The 20,410-nt window shown below is 38.0% G+C and overlaps 1 protein-coding gene across 3 annotated transcripts in view; it reads right to left on the bottom strand.

Annotated features, from left to right (window-relative positions):
* Positions 1-20,410, bottom strand: part of LOC119000665 (acyl-CoA synthetase short-chain family member 3, mitochondrial) — an 89,755-nt gene that overhangs the window by 44,472 nt on the left and 24,873 nt on the right. For all 3 annotated transcript variants that reach the window (XR_005069370.1, XM_037065756.1, XM_037065755.1), the window contains exons 4-5: positions 9,877-9,972; positions 6,572-6,635 (exon numbers count right to left, since the gene is read on the bottom strand). Coding sequence is in view for 2 of the 3 variants with exons in the window: in XM_037065756.1 (XP_036921651.1) it covers positions 6,572-6,635; positions 9,877-9,972 (160 nt within the window). In the remaining variant the exon portion in view is untranslated. The remainder of the gene's footprint in view (positions 1-6,571; positions 6,636-9,876; positions 9,973-20,410) is intronic.

The following is a 20,410-nucleotide window of genomic DNA, read 5'->3' as shown; positions in this document are numbered from 1 at the left end:
CCAGGGTATGATCCAGGAAAAGGGTGCAGAACAAGGAGAAATCTGCCCTGGCTGGTTTGGCTCAGTGGATTGAACGCTGGCCTATGAAACAAAGGGTCGCCAGTTCAATTCCCCATCAGGGCACATGCCTGGATTGCAGGCCAGGTCCCCAGCAGGGGGCATGAAAGGGGCAACCCATCAATGTTTCTCTTGCACATTGATGTTTCTCTCCCTCTCCTTTTCCCTTCCTTCCCCTCTAAAAATAAATAAATAAAATCTTTTTAAAAAGAAGAAGAAATCAAAGGTCAAATATTAGTGTTAAAGAAGTGTCACATCAGTATTTAGCTAGAAAAGAATGGCAAAGGGACTGAGACTTTGAGTTTAATGAAGTGGGAAAGATTAAGCCTGTTTGCTTCACCCGAAAGCCACAGCTTCACACATATAGGCCTGTCAGTCTAACCAGGGGTTGTGGACCCACCTAAAGCCCACAAAAGTTTGGAAAATTGATTGGTTCTTTTTTTATAAGAAATTTATTCATTCATTTATTTTTAGAGAGAGGGGAAAGGAGGGAACAAGAAAAAGGCCTTTTTTAGAAAATCAGTGGTTTAATGGAGACAGGTAGGCTGGTTTAGAACAACAAAGATTTGAGTAGAAGAAACCAGTGGACAGAGAATAAAAATATTAAAGTTAGGGAAGAAAGCAGCAAAGGAATGAATGAAAACAGCTGTTTCATTTATTCATGCATGCATGCATACATGCATGTATACATGCATGCATTAACCCATACATTTATTTTCTTCAATCCCTCAATAATGTCAGGTGTTTGATATTCCTTAGTCACTCTGTTGACATTGATGATACAAAGACAAAAATCTCTGGCTTCAGACCCAAGAAGATCCCGGCATACTGTGCACTACAAAGAAATACACATTCTTTTGAGTATAGATAGGAAGAACAACTGTCATGAATTGTCTCTATTCATCAAGTTAGTGAAATAATGACAAAAATGTAAAATTTAAAATCTGCCTGGACAAGTTTCACAGCAGGGGGTTAAACCCTGTACTGCCAGGACCTCTTGGAAGAAAATATTTTTATCACTGTCCAAGGTAATGGACGTTACCTGCTGGAAACGCCTCTAACTGTGGGTCCCAAGTCATTTTTAAGATGCCCCTAGAAAACTATTTCATGATCCCCAAGTATAATTGAGAAACAGGCTGGAAAGCAAGATGTGAAACTGCATTTGATAATTAGTAGGATAAAATAAAGGAATACTGCATGTCCTTTACTAAAAATTTTGGTATTTTAAAAAATCAAGATGTTGTTATTTTAGTATTGAAAAGGGACTCTAAAGAAAGAATTTTGAAAGATGCCATAGAGTAGCCCTTAAATTGTAAGGCATAAAAGAAAGATTTCCAGAATAGAAAGTATTTGTGAATATATATAAATGAAATAAAGAAAAAATGTGAGGAGAAAAGCAATAACCTCCAGATAGAAGTCAGGTGTGTATGAGCTATAGAGCAGAGAGCAGAACTTTTCTGGGAGTATTCCAAAGCAATGCTTTCCTTATTGCCATCCTAATCCTGATTTTATATTATATGCAGGTCTTCTCTCTCAGAGAGTGGGTGTGGTGGGACTCTTTCGGAAGTGATAGAAAAAGAACTTTTTTTCCTGTAGTTACAATAACAAAAAATACATTGGACTGGCAGAAGGAAGGGAAAGTTATGAAAGTGCTGAGAAATATGCTGCTTAATGTCTATACTCATCCTTCAAATCTAAGATCAAATGTTACCAGCTCAACTCTTTCCACCTTCCAAGTAGAGTGAAAGGGGAGTTTTGTTACAACCCGTCCAGTAGTGAATTGGGAGGTCCTCTCAGACTATGTTCCTTCCAAAGAGACCACTCAGAAGGGGAAAAGAGGAAGAACTGAGGCAGCAGTGATGTGTGTGTGCATGTGTGGGAGACAAGGAAGGGGGAGGCGTCAGAATGCAGAGAAACCCTTAAATAACTAAGGAAGGAAAATGTTCATCACTGTAAAGGATAACACGTCCCTGACCAATTTTAAATATGAGCCCCAGATGCTGGCGATGCCAGATAAAAGATGATATCTACACACTCAGGGCTCCATCGGGAACCCCCACGGTAACAGAAATAAATTGAAGACTTAACTCCCGTTCCCTGGGGAATCACAGTTAGATCCCAACTTTGCATTCTCAGTGTTTCCCACGGTGTCTTCAGGCTTCACTTGAGGTTTTCATATGAAGCTACTATCTCCCTGGCAGAAGCTAACTAGGCCATAATTTCTTTCTCTCTGAGCAGACAAACAAGAAGGTAATAAATGTGGGTTTTAGCTGTATAACTACTAATGATGCTTTGATTCCCATGTCTAACAGGAGGATAATATCTGTCCCACTGCCCACCTCAGTGTTATAAGGTTTTAAAAGATCACACTAAAATCTGTACATGTGATTTAGAAAAGAATGGCATTACAATTATACGACATTCTTGTTTCACTCAAAGGACACACTGAAGAAAAGAAAGCTGTCACAACCCTCTCCCGAGACAGCAGCACAGTGACTGAATCACCCTCCCAAGCTGTAAAGATGTAAATAAACACCATCACAAGCCAAGAGCTCAGTACCTGGAGGCTGAGAAATTGGCAGACACCAGAGTGAAGTGCTCTCGGGCAATGCAAGATGGCCCCCTGGCACCCCATCACTGCCTGCAGAACACAGGTCCCTGAAACTACATGAAACAGACAAGCCACACTTCCAGTAGCAACGACTGGAGGGAGACCTGTGGCTTTAATAGCAGTGAGCACTGTAGCAACTGCAGTTGGAATCTCCCCTCATGCCCCACTCTGTGTTGACTGACTCCTGGTTTTAGTTTTGAAATTTAGAGTCCCGGATGAAACTGCAAGAGCACCTTTTAAAATTCATGAACATTTTGTATTCATAGCTCAGCTATCAAACTTCCCCACTAAACTAACTGCCTGGAGTAAGTTTCAAAATCAAAGCGTTTTCTAACATCCATGCAGATGAGTAGTTTTCTACTAGAAAGGTCAATCTTACGAATGAAAGTGCTCTCTGAAAACTGCAGGGTTCATGTTTATTGCACTCCGATGTCTGCGGTGGTTTCGGAGTCACTAAAACGCCCCGCCTTCCAGGGAAGGAATTCCCAGGAGAGCAAAGCCAGGTTTCTAGAAGGCCCTAACGAAGGAGTTTGAAAAACCAAAGTGGATTAAGAGTTTTTTTATTAAAAATTAGTACATATCATTTTTCTAACTTGGAGTGAGTCATCTTAATATAATAAAACAAATTATTTCATTTAGCAGCTTATAAAGCATGGAAATATGACTATAACTTCAGATTTTAAGGAAACTGCCAGAGAGAGTTTCCACTGTTATTTATAATATTTACAACAGATTTTACAATAAGACAAGAAGCTATAGCTGTACTTACAAAAGTCAGACAAATTTGAGATTAAGACAATGAGTTATGATTTTTTACTGACTTATTTTAACATACTTTGAACTCCTTATTTTTCAAATATTCTATGCAGACTCTTCCCTCTGTTCTTTATAATAATCATAAAGTGAACATAAATGGTGTTAGGGAATATTGTTCTTTCAAAGACTACTCCACTTAACTATTACACAGAGCCCGCCGAATGGTAACTCTAATGGCAGCTCAGCATTAAACCCCTTGTGCACCAAGTCCCTCTGATTACTAGTGGCCGCACCCCTTATCCATGACATGAAAAGTAAACATAGCAGTATATCATATAAGCTAGAACATTTTCTGAAAAAGTGAAAGGTTCCATTTTGGTTTTGAAATTGTTTGACAAGAAGCCACACATATAGTTTACCCATTGGTTATTTCCCAGCAGTCATTGTATATATACAGGAATCATTGGAAGTGAGAAAGTATGACCTAAAAATTTTTCACAAATAAAATGAAAAAATCATGAATGTTAAATTGACCGTGAAGTTGATATAACGTACAATTTTATACATATTTAATGGAACATATATTCATTTTGATTATACATTTCTCAAATTTGGGAATCAATACATTTCTTAAAGTACAGGGTCTCAAATACTTTGTGAGCCTCAGGCACTGTACATAGTCCCTAATCAAACATCATTTACAGGCCACCAAGTGTCCTGGGGCCATGCAGCTGGTCTCCGGAAAGGACACGGCTTCCAGATCATAAATTTCCTTTAAAATGTGGCCCACAGAGAAACAATGATTATCTCTCAAATTACAGACTGTTTTTTTTACATCACAGTCATTTTATCAAATCAAGAAGGTATGCTTTTCCTTTCACTTAACTTCAATGAAGCATTTATTTATTATGTGCTTTTAAAAAAATTCATTGATCATTTTCCATTCTGGATGAATGAAACATCCCCTCAAGGCACAGCAAACAGCTAATAAACTGACACAAACAAGTCTTCTTGATAGATATTAAATATGAAAACATCTTATGAATATTGCAAGCAGTCTTTGGGATACAGAAATAATTGTCAGGCCAATGAGTTAGAGTGAAATGAATACTGGATGTGTGGGTTCCAGAAGGAAATCCTTGCTTCCACTGATGAAAATGAGTTCCTGAAATAAGATTTCACGTACTGCTCCACTAAAATACGAGACATCTTAGTAATAGCTTTTTCCTTGATATTTATACCTTACCTCTTAAATATAATTATATATTATATAAACTGCATGTATATACAATGAATGAAATGTTCAAATATCTTATTTCACTGTTGACATAAGGGGGAATCAAAGCCCACTGCATGTCACAATATATTGAATGCCCAAACAATTTATAATGAAATCTCAAAATCCCAGAGCTGAACAATGAAATTCCCCACTAGGAATAGAGAGGGAGGAAAATCATTCTGAACTGGTGACAATCCGAACCATAGAATGTTTTTGGCAATAGTAACGCTGCCTTCAATTAGTTGTAGTAACATTAATGGCTGCAAGAAAAATCATAGTTTATGTGGGCTACTATCATGTTTTATCATTTTTAAACAGATGGGAGGCAAAGCCACCAATAATTAGGGGGCAGAGCATGTGAGGGGTTTAAAACTGTGCTGGTATCAACTGCCGCCACTGAGATCCTGCCCCCGCCGCTGTAGGAAATCGAGGCTCACTGAGAGTTAGGTTCCGTTACAGCCATGTGCTTCCCTCAGCGGGCTGCACATGTACTCACGATCTCGTTCAGATTAATTGTTCAGGAAACCTTCCATCCAGTCCCAACATGTTTCCCCTTATAGGTCAAATTTCGATGAGCTCTATGTTAATATGGATTTGGATTCAGAAAAATATGACAACAAGTGGTATATTTAATATTAAACTTTTCCGTTTTCTCAAAAGATGTCTTAAAATTTAACCTTTTGAAAAGTGATATCATGGTTACATATGTACTGATAATATCAGAATTTGAAAAAAACCGCATCAGAAAGTGTATCTCCTCTATCAGCTTTTTGTTCAGGTGAAGTATCTCTACCTGAAGAACATGTTTTTTAAAAAATTACTATTTTTCACTTAATTTTCACAGAATTTAGTGTTTTATTAATCTGAGATAATCTTCTATCAGTGTCAGTATGCCAGGTAATAAAAACCACTTAAGATAAATAGGAAAACAAACTTATAAGACTTGACATGCAATGTCCTGTATTTATAGCAGCTCATTCTACTTAAATCCTATCAGTAAATTCTACTATTTCAACCATTCAGTGAAAATTCCAAGACCAGATGCACGAAAGCAACCTTCACCAATTCCGTGTGTCTCCCAACTTAGTCAGCTTCCGTCAGCATAACAATGGCAAAGTATTGGTTTAATCAAAGTATACTTACATTTTTTCAGAATTTTACCACTTTGCCTATCCAATGAATGTTAACAAAAATGTTAGCAATGAATTACACTTGATGAGTTAGGGATTTTTATATTATGCTACTATTTGGCTCAGTAGTTACACTTTTAGAAATTTATTCAATACTATAATAATTATCAGAAAAGTGGAGAATACAACACAAAGTTAAATACAGAATTATTGATAATCATAAATATTAAAAAAAGACTAAGAGGCCTATAATGGGGATAAGCATTTTAAAAAGCAGAGTAAAAGTTTGAACTGGTTATGAAATAGGGTAAAGGAAAACAATAATACATAAGAATAAGCCAAATTGTTTCAACAACCTAAAATGCTTGTGAAAAAGAGAACAATCACATATATCACAAACTTAATGATGTATTGTTGAAGCATATGAGGACACAACTCTATTTACTTCTTTGTGTTTTTGGTATTTAAGTTACTTTTATCATCCATGCATTACTTGTATAATCAGAAACGTTAAAAGATGCAACATTTATCTTTTTAAAATTGTACCTAAATGTATTCCACTGTATGACACCTACACATATAGATCACAGGAGTTGGCACTCTATGTTCTCAAACTGTATACAAGCTCATTCTGAAACCTCCTCATGAGCAATGTCATTTGTTGAAATCATTTCCTTTTCTTTAAACTAGATATTAATGCCTACTCTTTTAAATAGTTGTATTGCAAATTTTACTTACTTTACCACAATATTTCCTAAACGCCGAGCCTTCAGTTTTTGCATGTTGTCATCCAAAATCATGACTTTGAAATAAAAATAGAAATAAATAAATAAATACTTTTAATAAAAATACACAAACTTAAAGCATAAATATTTCCACTCTAGCCTGAAAGGGGCATCTTTCAAGTTCTGTGAGACTTAAACATATATAAGTAAACTAAAATGTCTCACAAAAAATTTAAAGAGTACATACTTTTGATTTCTAACAAGAACATAAATTTTCCTTGGACTCTCCCTTAAATAAAGATACTGTATTTTGAACATGCTGGTAATTTCATAGTCTATATTCCTACCCATTTAAAGGTATCCTTCCATTTCATCAAAACATTAAAAATGTTGCTTTTCAAAAATTAAAGGAAACGAGTCGGGTTTTAAAATACACTAAAAGTATTTTAATCAATAAAAATAAAGTATTAAAAAGCCTGGAAACACCTTTTTGTTTTCTGATTTAAGGTTTCATTTGCACTTACAAGCCTCACAGGTCAATTTAACCTTCCCAAACATTACCCCAATGCTTTCTGTGTTACACTGTTCACTTCCTGAAAGATATCATGAGATCAAAGCCTTACATCCATATTCAGTAACCCTTACTGGAAACTGGAAATGAGGATATATCATCATGTTTTAAGCTTTAATAGATTCTTTGTGTGGCTCATCCATCCAGTTTATTCTGCTGAAAGAAGCTATGAGAAAAGAAAGACATTATCCCCAGAAAAAAAAAATGAATCACTTCCTTCTTTGTGTGCCTAGAGCATTTTGTTTAAAATTCTATTCTGAAGATTATTAGCAGAGTAACTATCTGTCTCTCACTAGATTGTGAGTTCATTAGGGGTGGAGGCCATGCCTCATTCATCTTTGTTTCCCCAAATCTCAGTAGCGGGGCCGATTTATTATGTGCCTCTGAGCACATTCTATTACCCCTCCAATTCTCTATCTAAAAGTGAGTGCAATTCCTTTCTCATAGTGTTCGTATAAGAATTACCTGAAAAAAAAAATAAAGTGACACACCTGTGTAAAGTATCCCATAAACGTGAAGCTGTGTTACATCGTATTGAATGTTTTTCAAACACAAAAAATGGTTTTCTTTCCTTCCTCAAAAGAACACTACTGCTTTTTATATTCTAGTATTGAATGTTACATTATGTGTTGAATCTCTGAAAAGCCACAGGACACATAAAGATCATGAGTCGTGAAGTCACTATTTCCTTGGCTATAAATCCTTTAGTTCTAATGTTTAACCTGCGCTGTCTGTAAGCCAATGGCTTTCAGACAATGAGATACTTCTGTATTGAAATTCCAGAAGACATCAAAGCTTAATGCTTTCTGCCCACCGGACACAAAAATGTTACTGAGCCACCGAAAGGAGGACGTGGTCAACATCTCCCACAACCGTCAGCCCGTAAAAGCGGCAGTTTTTAGGGGAAACACAAAGGCAATTTTTCTGGTAAAGGAGTAGTAGGGACGGCGGAACTGTTCAAAGGGAGGATATTACTAAAACTGGATTCACCTTTCCAGGCTCGGAGATGTCACCGACTTCACAGAATATCTATTTCTGCCTTAAAAAAAAAACACTTGAGTGTCTTTATAAATATATCTGCTGGGTTAAACCAAATGAACCACATTTTCTTAACTAGTCATTGTGCTAAGAGAAAAATACAATGTTCCTATGTTAGAGAAGCAAAAGACAAAAGCTCTAAATTTTGTAATTCACATGCAAATAGGAACTATATGTAGAAGTACCTTTCTGTCTCACAAAGCTGGGTTTTCCTCATAAATCTATTGTTAAATCATGTGACCTTATAGAAATAATATAACTTCTGTGTCTCACTTTCCTTGTCCATAAAATTAAAGTATGAGCCTAAATCAAGTCAGTCCGTCTGGCATCTCTGGAGCATCAGTCACACTGCTAGCTTAGACTTAGTTCAGGTGTCCTACTGGTTGTCACTTGTGTTACTGCTTCATTGTGCCACGTCATGACACAGCAGCCCTAGGAAGCATGTGGCATAAGGAATTTGAAGGCTTGAAAAGGTAGATGACTTCCATAATTAAATGCAAATAGGAAATGCATGCAGTCCAAGGGTAAGTACTGGACTTCTATAATCACTATCAACAATTTTTTTCTAGTTTATTTTTTTTAAGATTTTATTTATTTATCTTCAGAGGAAAAGGGAAGGAGAGAGGGAGGGAAATGTTAATGTACAGTTGCCTCTCATGCGTCCCCTGCTGGGAACTGGCCTGCAACCCAGCCATGTGCCCTGACTGGGAATCGAACCGTGATTGTGTGGTTCGCAGACCTGCGCTCAATCCATTGAGCTACACCAGCCAGGGCACTATCAACAATTTAACAACAAATACTGAAGGGTATTTTATATCATTATCATATGTTGCCAACATGGATGAAATAATTTTTGTTTTTAGAACCCTCACTCTTTATGTTTATCTTTACCCAAAAGCTTCAAAAGCCTTATCATCATTCTTAAATTAAAAGGCAGTATAACAAAAAAAAAACAAAACTGCAGCTTTTGTAACAAAAACAAGCAAACAAAACAAGTGAAACACATGATTTGTATTATCTTCAGGACTGAGTTACCTTTGGGAAGTTATTTCGTCTATCTGAGCACCAGTTAGTTTATCTCTAAAATGATAATAATATCTCTGAATTAAAAATACCAGTAATTCAGCATGAAGTGAAATAATTTACCCAAATTACTCAGTACCTAGCAGGTTTTTTACACACTAATTTCACATCCATATTTTTATTTAACTTTTATTTTTTCAATTACTGTTTACATTATTTTTATTGGTTTCAGGTGTACAGCACAGTGGTTAGACAATCATTTACTTTACAAGTTGTTCCCCTGATATTTCTGGCACCACACATAGTCACTACAACACTATTGACTACATTCCCTAAGCTGTACTTTACATCCTGTGACTATTCTGTAATGGCCAGTTTGTACCTCTCAATCCTTTCACCTTTTTCATCCAGTTCCCCCGCCCTCCCCCGCTTGGGAACCTTAAGTATGGCAACCATCATAACCATCTTGGTTATGATGTCATAACCAAGAACATATCTTTAGAAGTCTACAATCTTACTTTGATCAAACTGGCTAAGGCACTTCTTATTAATACAGGTGTTTATTTGATCAAATACTTATTAAGCCCCTAGCATGTTTCATGTGATGGGATTTGCACTATACTCATACACTAAAATACCAAATTTATCAGTCTCAGATATTTTAAAAATTCAGGGTCATTTCTCACCATTGTATCCTGGAACACATTTTCCTGCTTGTCCCGGAGGGGGTGTTTTAGAATTACCTAATCCAATACACGATGCTGTGATTGGGGATCCAGTCTCTGGAAAAAGAAATGTTATTTATCATTTAATGTTTCAACCTGAGATCATGATTTCTTCAGTGAGTACACTGCCCCTCTCCACCAGGTTTGTCATAGAATTAAAATGCACGAGGAATAGATAAATAGGGCAAATGCATTGTTTAAAAATTAAAAACCCAGTGATTTATACCATATCAACATTTTAAAACTTAAGGACACCCACTTAGAATACTATATATAGCAGTGATTCTTTTAAAGAAAAAAGAGTCTTCTCCGGTGTTCTCAGCTGTGGATCACTGGTGTGAAGAATGGAGAATTGCAAGACTGGAAGAGGTTTACAAACACAGGTTCAAACCAAACAGATCTCTAGAAAGTCTCCCTGAACTCACCTAACATTATTTTACCATGGTAACTAATGGCTTTGTGTGGAATATTTATAGCTTAGTCTCTGGAATAAGTAACCCAGCAAGTTTAAAAACAATATCATATTCTAATATTCTTAAGAACTATACTAGCCTAGAGACCCTGGCATCTGAAGCTGAATCTACCAATGCCTTACCAAGTTGCTCTCAATCTCTATTTCCTGGACTTCTAGAAGTCCCAAAACATAGGAAAAAATATACTTATACTATGCTGATTATTTCAGCTAGACCAGAGACTTACCCACAATTAGCCTGCACTGATTAACAAAAATGCTAATTTTCCTTTTCTCTATCTCTAGTTTTAATAATCAGAAAAATAACAGTTATTACATAATAACCATAGTTCTATAAGTGAATATTTTATGGAAGAATGCATTTGTTATTATTAATAAATATAAGTGTAAACTTAACAGAATCTTTTAACTATGAGATTCATAACTGTGAAGGGCAGGATAAATGAGTGTCAACAGTGAAAAGTTTCAAAACTGTTGGCTTAGTATTGTACACACATGTAAACCCAAGGGATTCATTGCCCAGATGATCAGATCCAAAGTAATCCAAACTTATAAAAACATCTATCCTCCTGAGAACTCAAAATGTGCTTCTTCTACTATGGTCTCTACCATAATTTATCACACAGTTATATCACTTTAGAATGATGGGAAGAATTTATTACTGTTCTTTATGTTCCAGCATCATTTAATTTATTATTCACATTTTATGGATGGTGGCTCAGCTGGCATCAATAACAGAAGATGGACTCCTGAAAATTAAAACACAGTCCCGAACTCACAGCCCAGCACTTAAGGTGCTAGGCCATATCATCACTGCCAAGGAGAAGCGCTGAGTACCCAGAGCAGACATTTTTGATGTTTAACAACAAATTCACAACTATTTTCAGAGCAAGGCAAAAAACGGGAATGTATTTTGTGAAATGGCACTTCACCAGCCGCGCAGTACCCTGGCCATTCCCCCTCCAGCGCAGTCAAGGCATGCGAGGAAATGCGCATGTTTAGAAGGGTGAACAGCACTTTTCCCTCTGCTTTGTAAAACTGTCCGAATGCTCCTTCAGTTATCCTTCAAAACTGTGGCGAGACAGGAAGCAACGCTGCAGTGTGGGGTCTCTAAGGGAAGGTCCACAGACAGAGCAAGGGGACAAGAGGAACAGAAACTCTTAGGTCTCCTTAGGAGAGGAGCTTTCCCCTTCTAGATAGTTCTAATCCCCCTCCCACCCTGGTGGGAAGCAGCTGCTAAAGTAAAGCTGCTATTTTAAAAGTAAATCGTATCAAGTTTAGTTTATCAGTGGGGGTGCTCCAATCATCTAAAGTTCACATTCACTACATTTCTTTAAAAAAAAGTTTATTGATTTTAGAGGGAGAGGAAGGAAGAGAGAGAGAAGAAAAACGTCACTATGAGAGATCAACATCAACCGGCCACCCGCCACGGGCACACAAACTGGGGGTGGAACCCACAACCCAGGGTGTGCCCCAACCAGGACTCAAAACCTCAACTCCCACCGACTGAGCCACACTGGCCGGCTCAAACTCACTACACTTCCTAACCACAAGAAGCTTCTCAGCAATTTGTCACCTTAGACTCCAGACCCTACAGATATAACTTCCAATGGCTCTGCTACCGCCTGCTTAAAAGAAAAAGAAAGATCCCAAACAACAAAAGTCTAACTGCTCCCTGCTTCAACTCATCTTACCGTGTATTCTTACGAAAGATGTCAGCACTACTCTGCTCTTCCTGTAAGGCTGGGAGGAGGAGAGCTGGGGAGGTAGAAGTGGGAACAAAACCTCGTCTTAAACAAAGACGAGAAAGGGTTAGTGAAGCACTGCCAGTATTGACTGCCTAAGTCAGCTGACGTCACACATCCTTCCTGAAAATATTAAGCATATTTGTACAGCACTTGCATATTTATAATCTTTTAGCCTTCAGCTGTTTTGTCATAGTTCATGATTGTAAAGGAACTATGAAAAGCACATCTTTATGTGATTATTTTGACTGAATTTTACGGACAGTGAAAAGCATTATCCAGTCAGTTAATGTATATAATACTAGTTTATACGCCGAACATTAACAATTTGAGTATCTCATTGGCCTTATTTTGATATTCATTTAAGGGATTAGAAAAAAACTGTTTTTAGTTTCATGCAAAGGAGACTATAAAAATGGCATTCCTAAGACTCTAAACACAATAAAGAGCCACACTTAGGGAAAAAGTCACACTAGAAAGACCATAATGGTCATTATAGAAATTTTGGTTTTCTATCTTTATACCTTTGAATGTCCTGAGGCCCCCAAACTGAGCCACCCCAATGCAAGAACACACCTGTGGGCTCAGACATTCACACACATGGACTTAGTGGCCACCCTGGCTCTGAGGCTGATCCATATGTCCATCTCCAAATACATAAAGAACTCACACGACTCCACACCAGGAAGACAAACAATCCAATTAAAAAATGGTCAAAGGACTTAAACAGACATTTCTCCAAGGCCATACAGAGGCCCAGAGACATATGAAAGAATGCTCAGCGTCACTAACCATCAGAGAGATGCAAATTAAAACCACAATGAGATACCACTTCACACTAGTCAGAATGGCCACCATAAACAAATCAACAAGTGCTGGTGAGGTTGTGGAGAAAAGGGAACCCTAGTGCACTGTTGGTGGGAATGCAGACTGGTGCAGCCACTGTGGAAAACAGTATGGAATTTCCTCAGAAGAGTAAAAATGAATGTGTCTTTTGACCTGACAATTTCACTGCTGGGATTATACCCTAAGAACCCTAAAACACCAATCCAAAAGACCCTATTCACCCCAATGTTCATAGCAGCACAATTTACAATAGCCAAATGCTGGAAGCAACCTAAATGCCCATCAGCTAATGACTGGCTCAAAAAACTGTGGTACATTTACACAATGGAATACTATGCAGCAGAAAGAAAGATGGAGCTCCTACCCTTTGCAACAGCATGGATGGAACTGGAGAGCATTACGCTAAGTGAACTAAGCCAGACAGTGAGGGACAAATACCACATGATCTCACCTATAAGTGGAACCTATTCAATAAAACAAACAAGTAAGCAAAATATAACCAGAGACATTGAAGTTAAGAACAAACTGACAGTAACCAGAAGGGAGGTAGAAGGGGATAATGGGGGGAAATGGGGAAGGGTTTATCAGAACATGTGTAAAGGACACATGGACAAAACCAAAGTGGGGTGGGATCAAGGGTGGGAGGTAGAGATGGCTGCAGTGGAGGGAGTAATGGGAGGAAAATGGAGAGAACTGTACTTGAACAACAATAAAAAAATTTTTTTAAAGATTAAAAAAAATGAAAAAGAAAAAGCACTCAGGCATGCTGCAGCCCTTAACCAAACTCTGAAGGCCTCCCAATGCCCCATTTTAAAGATGTTCTAAAAACCTCTTCCTCACACTGTCGGCTACAATTAACAGCTTAGCATTTATCCAGGGAGATAGAAATCCAGATGTGATGTTGTGCCTGGGAAATAGCTACATTAAAAAAGAACCCAGAACATCCTCTCTGAAGAAGAGAATAGGGTACTACATTGGAGAAATCTTTCCAGATACCCCACGTTAGAAACACAGTGTTTAGCAATGTACAGCACGAGTTCTTTAAATAAGAGACAACCAGGAAGAAGATGGCAGGGAATTGAAGAATGTGACAGGTAAAGTACCTTGGTACATTTCTATTCTTGCTATAGTAGAAGCTAACACAGACACTGCACTCTTTTGCATGTGTCTTTGCTGCCTCACTCTGTCTTATTATTTTAGTGAGATATTACCTAAATAAATTTTCCTTAACAAAGGAAAGGAAACTAATATATGTTATTTTTCAAATATGAATTATGTAGTATAAAATGCATATATATATGCATATATATGTGTGTGTGTGTGTGTGTGTGTTTGTGTGTGTGTGTGTATAGAGAGAGAGAGAGGGAGAGAGTTCTCCCTCTCTAGAAACCTAGAAAATTTAAACCATTTGCCCTGAGAAGCATGGAACAGACTAGTGTATCTCATGAGGTTCTCATGTAGAACAAAGAGAATTAGAAGAGAACAAAAATCACCCAGAATGTATCTCAGAGGAAGGAAAATAGTTGTGACAGAAAGTGAGCCTACTCTCTCATGTTTGCAAATAGAAATAATGGTGGTACATACCACTTGTTAGCAAATACTTATTGAGCAACTACTGTATGTTACGTGCTGTCATTAGAACCATGGATACAGCAATAAACAAAAATGACCAAAATTACTACTTCAGGGAGTTCACATTCCAGTTGGAGAGACAAGCAATAAGAACTAAACGAAAGCAAAATATAGGGCCTGTGAAAGAGTGAGAAGCATTAAGAAGGTAAAGAAGGCATAATCGGGGTATGAGAATATAACGAGAGGAACTGCAGTTTTAGACGCGGTGGTCAGGAAAGACTTCCTTGAGGAGGTGACATCTGAGCAAAGACCTGAAGAACAATGCAGACATGCCATTTACATATCTAGAGTCAAAGAATCCAAGAGGAAGGAACCACAGGTGCAAAGTTCCTGAGACAGGTCTATTCCTACAGGGTTTGAAGAACAGCAGGGCAGCCTGTGTGACCGAGGCAGAATGAATGAGAAAAGCATTAACAGGAAATAAGCTCAGAAAGGTAATGAGGAGACAGAGCATGAAAAACTACTTCAAAGTCCTTGTAAGACTTTCAGCTTTTAGTCTGAGTGATGTTGCAACTTAATCAGGGCTTTTAAACAAAGAAGCTGCTGTGGCTAGTGTAGCTCAGTGGATTGAGCTCAGGCCTGAGAACCAGGGGATGGCAGATCCATTCTCAGTCAGGGCACATGTCTGGGTTGAAGGCCAGTTCCCAGCAAGGGACGCACGAGAGGCAACCATACATTGATGTTTCTCTCCCTTTCCCCTTCCCTTCCTCTCTAAAGATAAATAAATTTAAAAATGTTTTAAAAAGAAGCTAATGAATCACAACTATGCAAATAAGATTTACTTAAACATTTGCACATCATTTAGGTACTGTAACCAGGCTTATTTTATTTGGCGTTTTGGAAGAGATGTACAGGAAGAAATGCATGGACAGACAGAAGCTATATTAGAATAGTTGATCAATGGTAGTGATTCCTGTGACTTCCTCAGCATCAGGAACTAATTCACATGAGAATCCACTAAGGCCCAGTTAGATGGTACATGGGAGATGCCCACACAAACCATGGATGATCACGTTTGTGGCATAAGTGTTAGTGTGCGTATAGATCAACACAACATTTCTGAATGGCAATTGGACAATTATAAAAATCGTTAAAAATGCACATACCCTTTAACTCAGTTATTCTACTTTAAGGGATATATACTAAAAAAATATTTGTAAGAGTTCACAAATACTAAGCATCAAGGACAATTATCAAAGTATTATCTATATTAAAGTTTAAATGGTTGCCCCCAAATAGGGAATATTTCATATTAAGTAGTAATACAAAACCATACAAACACCATAAAAAATCTGATTTGGAAATAATTCTCAAAAAATGTTGTTTAGAGAATCTGTAAAACAGAATACCCAATCTAATAATTTTTAAAAGACAGTATACGTTGAGCAAAAATTAACAGCTGGACAAGACACACATTAAAGTTTTGACAGAAGTCACTTCTGAATGGTAAGCAAAAGTGATGGTATGTTGGAGGGGTCAAAAGGCTATATCCACAACATTAGAATTTGTCCACAATGGGGCTTAAAGAGACTGCAATTTGTTGTTCTTTTTTAAATCATGTTTTTATTATTATTCTATTATAGTTGTCCCAATTTTTCTCCCCTTTGCCTTCCTCTGCCCAGCCCATCCCCTGACCTCTGTCAAACCCCACACTGTTCTCCATGGCCATGGGTCATTCTCTTCCCCAACATATGGGACCTATGATGTACTCTCTTTTAATTCAGGCCACATTTTGACTGTTCTGCCTAATAAAAAAGAATGGAAGTGATACTTTATTTCTAAGCACAGGCCTTCAGACCTTTAAAGCACTCTTCCTGGAACCACTGAGCCACAGTGGGCCCCCTACTCAGAATCCAAGATAAAAATGCCATTTGCGGGTATTTCCATCAACAATCCTGAGTCCAGCCCTCCAGCCATTCCCAGGTGGGAGACTGAAGACGTGCTGGACCCACCAGAGTGGCCAATTCCTCACTCAGTGGGTCTGAATCGTCTCAACCAACGGTACCCACAGCACAGATTTCCCAGCTGATCTCTGCCTCTAGCCCTGATACACAACATCATGAGATGTGGCTGCTGTTTTAAGCCACTAGGCTGTTAAATTTCCTTTTAAACAGTAATAGATACTTAGAACACTCACCATCAAAAATCTTACCAAAATCTTTCAGAAAAAAGTAAGTGCAATTATGTTGTGCATATCAGTATATGAAAATATTTCCCAGCCTATAGCTGGAATCAGATTTTTCTAGTGTGCCTGAAAATCATTTGTATCAGCAGGACCAAACACAGTCCAGTCCCTGACATTTTATGCTCAGGAAATGTTTGCTGACAAGTAATATGTATTTTTTACACGATTTTTGGTTCCAGTTCCCACTATTGCAATCAGGATTCTTAAAAAAAATGCCAAATCACAGAAAGCAATCCCATAACAAACCAGAGAGCAAATGAAACAGAGGACTCAGGAAAAAGAAACATATTGTACGTTACCACTATATTTGTTACAATCTTTTTTCTTATTCCAAGAATGATATTCAAAGGTGAGTCCTCCAATAAATATTCATTAAATATATTCTACTCGCTGAAAGGCATTTTGTGGGAGGAAGGAAGTGCTCAGGGTGAAAAGATATTTTAAACAGGATAGCAGCATGTTCAGAGGTAGATAAGTTAGACCATCGAGGGAGTGACCTCCAGTTATTCAGCAGGGTTACCCTTGGGGGCGGTGGGTGGACTAAGGGCGATAATAAGAAACAAAGTGAAAGAGATGAACAGAGGCAGACCCTGGGGCGCCTCTGCACAACATTAACGAATCTGGACATAATTCCAGGAACACTGGGAGACACGAGGGATTTTTAGCAGAGGCAGTTTGCTCAGTATTGCATGTTAGAGACATCTCTTCAGTGGGAAGGTGGAGTGCTAAACTCAGGTTCAGGGCCAAGTGCAGGAAATCAGTTAGAGGTTGAGGTTCTTACGCAGGAAGTAGAAGATGAGACTCCTTGTGAGTCATACTCGGATCAAAAGGTCTTGGTGACTGTTTGGGTATGGGGAAAAGAGCCCCAGGTTTTGACTTACAATTTAGAATTCACAGAGAAAGAAGAGGAGATGCGAGTGAGGGTTAAGGAGAAGAAGATGGTGGCAGGGTCACAAGTCCAGCTGTAAACAAGAGCTCCTGCTGCATCTGGAAATCTGCTCTTCTGCCCCCGCTGTGGTTCCAGAGACGTGACCTTTCAGCAGTATGGACTCAGAAGCTCACAGACCATGCAGAGAACTAAAGCCCTGAAAATAAATCAATTCAGCAACCTGGTACCACTGAGTCATAATAATCACAGCGTCGTGGTGGGCAGAGCAGCACTTTGTAAAGAAACCATTCTCTCCACCTCTGAATCTATACCATGAGCTATAAATAATTCGAATGGTAATAATGGGAAGAAAGCAGAAACAGTGAGATATACCAGTGAAAGAAAATCAATCTAATCTTTGTGTTCAGGAGATGGTACGATTACAGTTTAAAACACTTAATTCAAAGCAGCCTACCTTTTCATACTGAAAGCAGACCACTAATTCAAACTGCAAGACACAGGTCTCATCCTGCTCCTAACCAGGGAGAAACTCATAAATAACCTGCAGCTGAATCAGAGAAGCATACTGAATTTAGAAAGGCATAAGATAAGACATATGAAGAGAAAACTCTGAACAACAGAAAACAATGACAGCTCTGGTTCTGTCTTAACTAGCCGACTTTGGGAAATTACATTGTGATTAAGTTTTCTCATCTATAAATGGAACTCTCATACTCCAAGTTTTCATGAGTCTGAATTACCAACAAACCAGGATGCTCTAAAATTGCCTTTATAATCATGAAGCGTTATTCATTGAAAGGAAAGGAAAAGAAAAATATTTGAGTGTTACTATAGACCAGGAACTCTGCTGCATTCTTTGTACATATTTCACTTCATTTCAAGCTTCCTACAGGCCCGAGTGTAAAAGCCTGAGCAGATCAAACACTTGCCTGTGGCTGCAGAGTAAGCGATGGAATCAGGTTTTAAACACAACCCTATTAGGATTCAGCATCTCTCTTCACTATCTACACTGCTTTTCCAACAATAGTCACATGTTGTTTTCCAAATGAGAACTGGGAACTCCTTTGTGGGGCCAATAGATCCACAGTGCCAGAGTTCACATGCAATGGGAGGAAACCAAATTTTCAGACAGTACTAGGTTTTCAAGGAGAGTTTAGGGACTCTTTTTCCTATTAAAGATCCAGAAAAATATGACACATTTTCATCTTTCTAGAGTGGATTAAGTGTGATTTTTGCCAAGGGCAAGAGAATTAGAATACTTGACATTGCAAAGACCAAACCAACTTTACATTATGAATCGATTTTCCCGTGTTTATTCTCTTGTCAAAGCATCATCTGATATAATGAGCACAAATAGAGGTTCTTAAAAGCAATTATTATACCTATCCTAATGAATCCATGTTTAGTAATCACATTTGAAAAATACCTAAGTTGAAGTCATTCCTACATTGTAATGCTACAAAGATGAAAATGTCTCATTCAGTGACTGCTATTTGACTCAGGAAATTCATTTTCAGGTGGATTAACAATTTGTAAACAGTTATTCACTTTCAAAGAGAGAAAGCCTCATCAAGCCTGCCTTACATTTAACAAAAGATTATTCCTTCTACAAACCAAATTCACATAGCTTAGCTCTAAGCTCCTACTTCTCCAATTGTCGGTAAAAATTGCCTACTTTAAACTAACAAAGACTGCTCTAACTGAGAAAAGAATGTGGTTGCTAGGCAACAAAGATGACATCAGGTCTTCCCGCTCTCTCACCAGATGGATACTGTCAGCATCACTGGCTCAACATTGCTGAAATGACACGGCATCTACATCACTGTTTCTCCCTCCCTCACAACTTCTCGGGCTAACCTGCAACAATTTTCTTTTCCGTGAATGAAAAAAAGATATGTTTATTTTTGACCATTACATTGAGAAAAAGAAAAAATGCAGCAGACAGTAGTGATTCATTCATACTGCTAAAGACTCTTAAGTTCTACTCGTTGAAAGCAGCATAAGGTATATCCGAACAAGTTCATGGGCAATGGCACTGCCAGTCCAGTGCAACCCAGCCTTTTGAGTCCCAGAGCGTGCACTTCAAGAGCCTAGTTCAACCCATTGTATTTGAAAACATAGCGTGTACTTTAAGAAAGCCAATCACCATAGGCCAAATTGGATGGGCTCGGAAATGATTAAGTAAACTCCAGAGGCAGGGATGACAGAGCTGAAGAGTCAAACGTAGGAAGGCAGCATTTAATTACGTAAGAAACATTTCACTCCAAGATCTGCGGCCAGAGGGGTAGTTGTTAGTGACAACTTGCCCCCAAACCACAGAGAAAAGGTTTTAAATGGTTAAAGACAGAGTCTTCTAGGTAAAGTCACCAAGAAAATGTTTTTCTTATTGTTTTGTCAGTCATACAGAGCCTTGTATGTGTTAGCCCTAGGAAGGCATTTTCCAGAAAATATATAGGATTTTGCAGAGGACACAACTAAATACATTTCAGTTAAAAGAAAGTCACATTGCTAGCACATAGTTGTAAATGTTTTTTAAAAGACAGAAATAACAGGAATCATAAAGCTTCCAGGGATGAATTCCTGGGATGAAGATTCTCTATTATAGACTAAAACTCAAACAACAAACTGACAGATCGAAACCTTTCTGCTATAAGTATATCATCAAATGAGATGCACAAAAATAAAATGTCAGAGCAGCAAGGGTAACAAAGGAAAGGGATGATTTA

This window comes from Sturnira hondurensis, unplaced genomic scaffold, assembly GCF_014824575.4.
Source record: "Sturnira hondurensis isolate 20B ecotype Veracruz unplaced genomic scaffold, ASM1482457v3 Scaffold0016135, whole genome shotgun sequence".
Classification (NCBI taxonomy): domain Eukaryota; kingdom Metazoa; phylum Chordata; class Mammalia; order Chiroptera; family Phyllostomidae; genus Sturnira; species Sturnira hondurensis.
The sequence above is the reverse complement of the archived record's forward strand: the minus strand, read 5'-3'. Positions and strand labels throughout refer to the sequence as shown.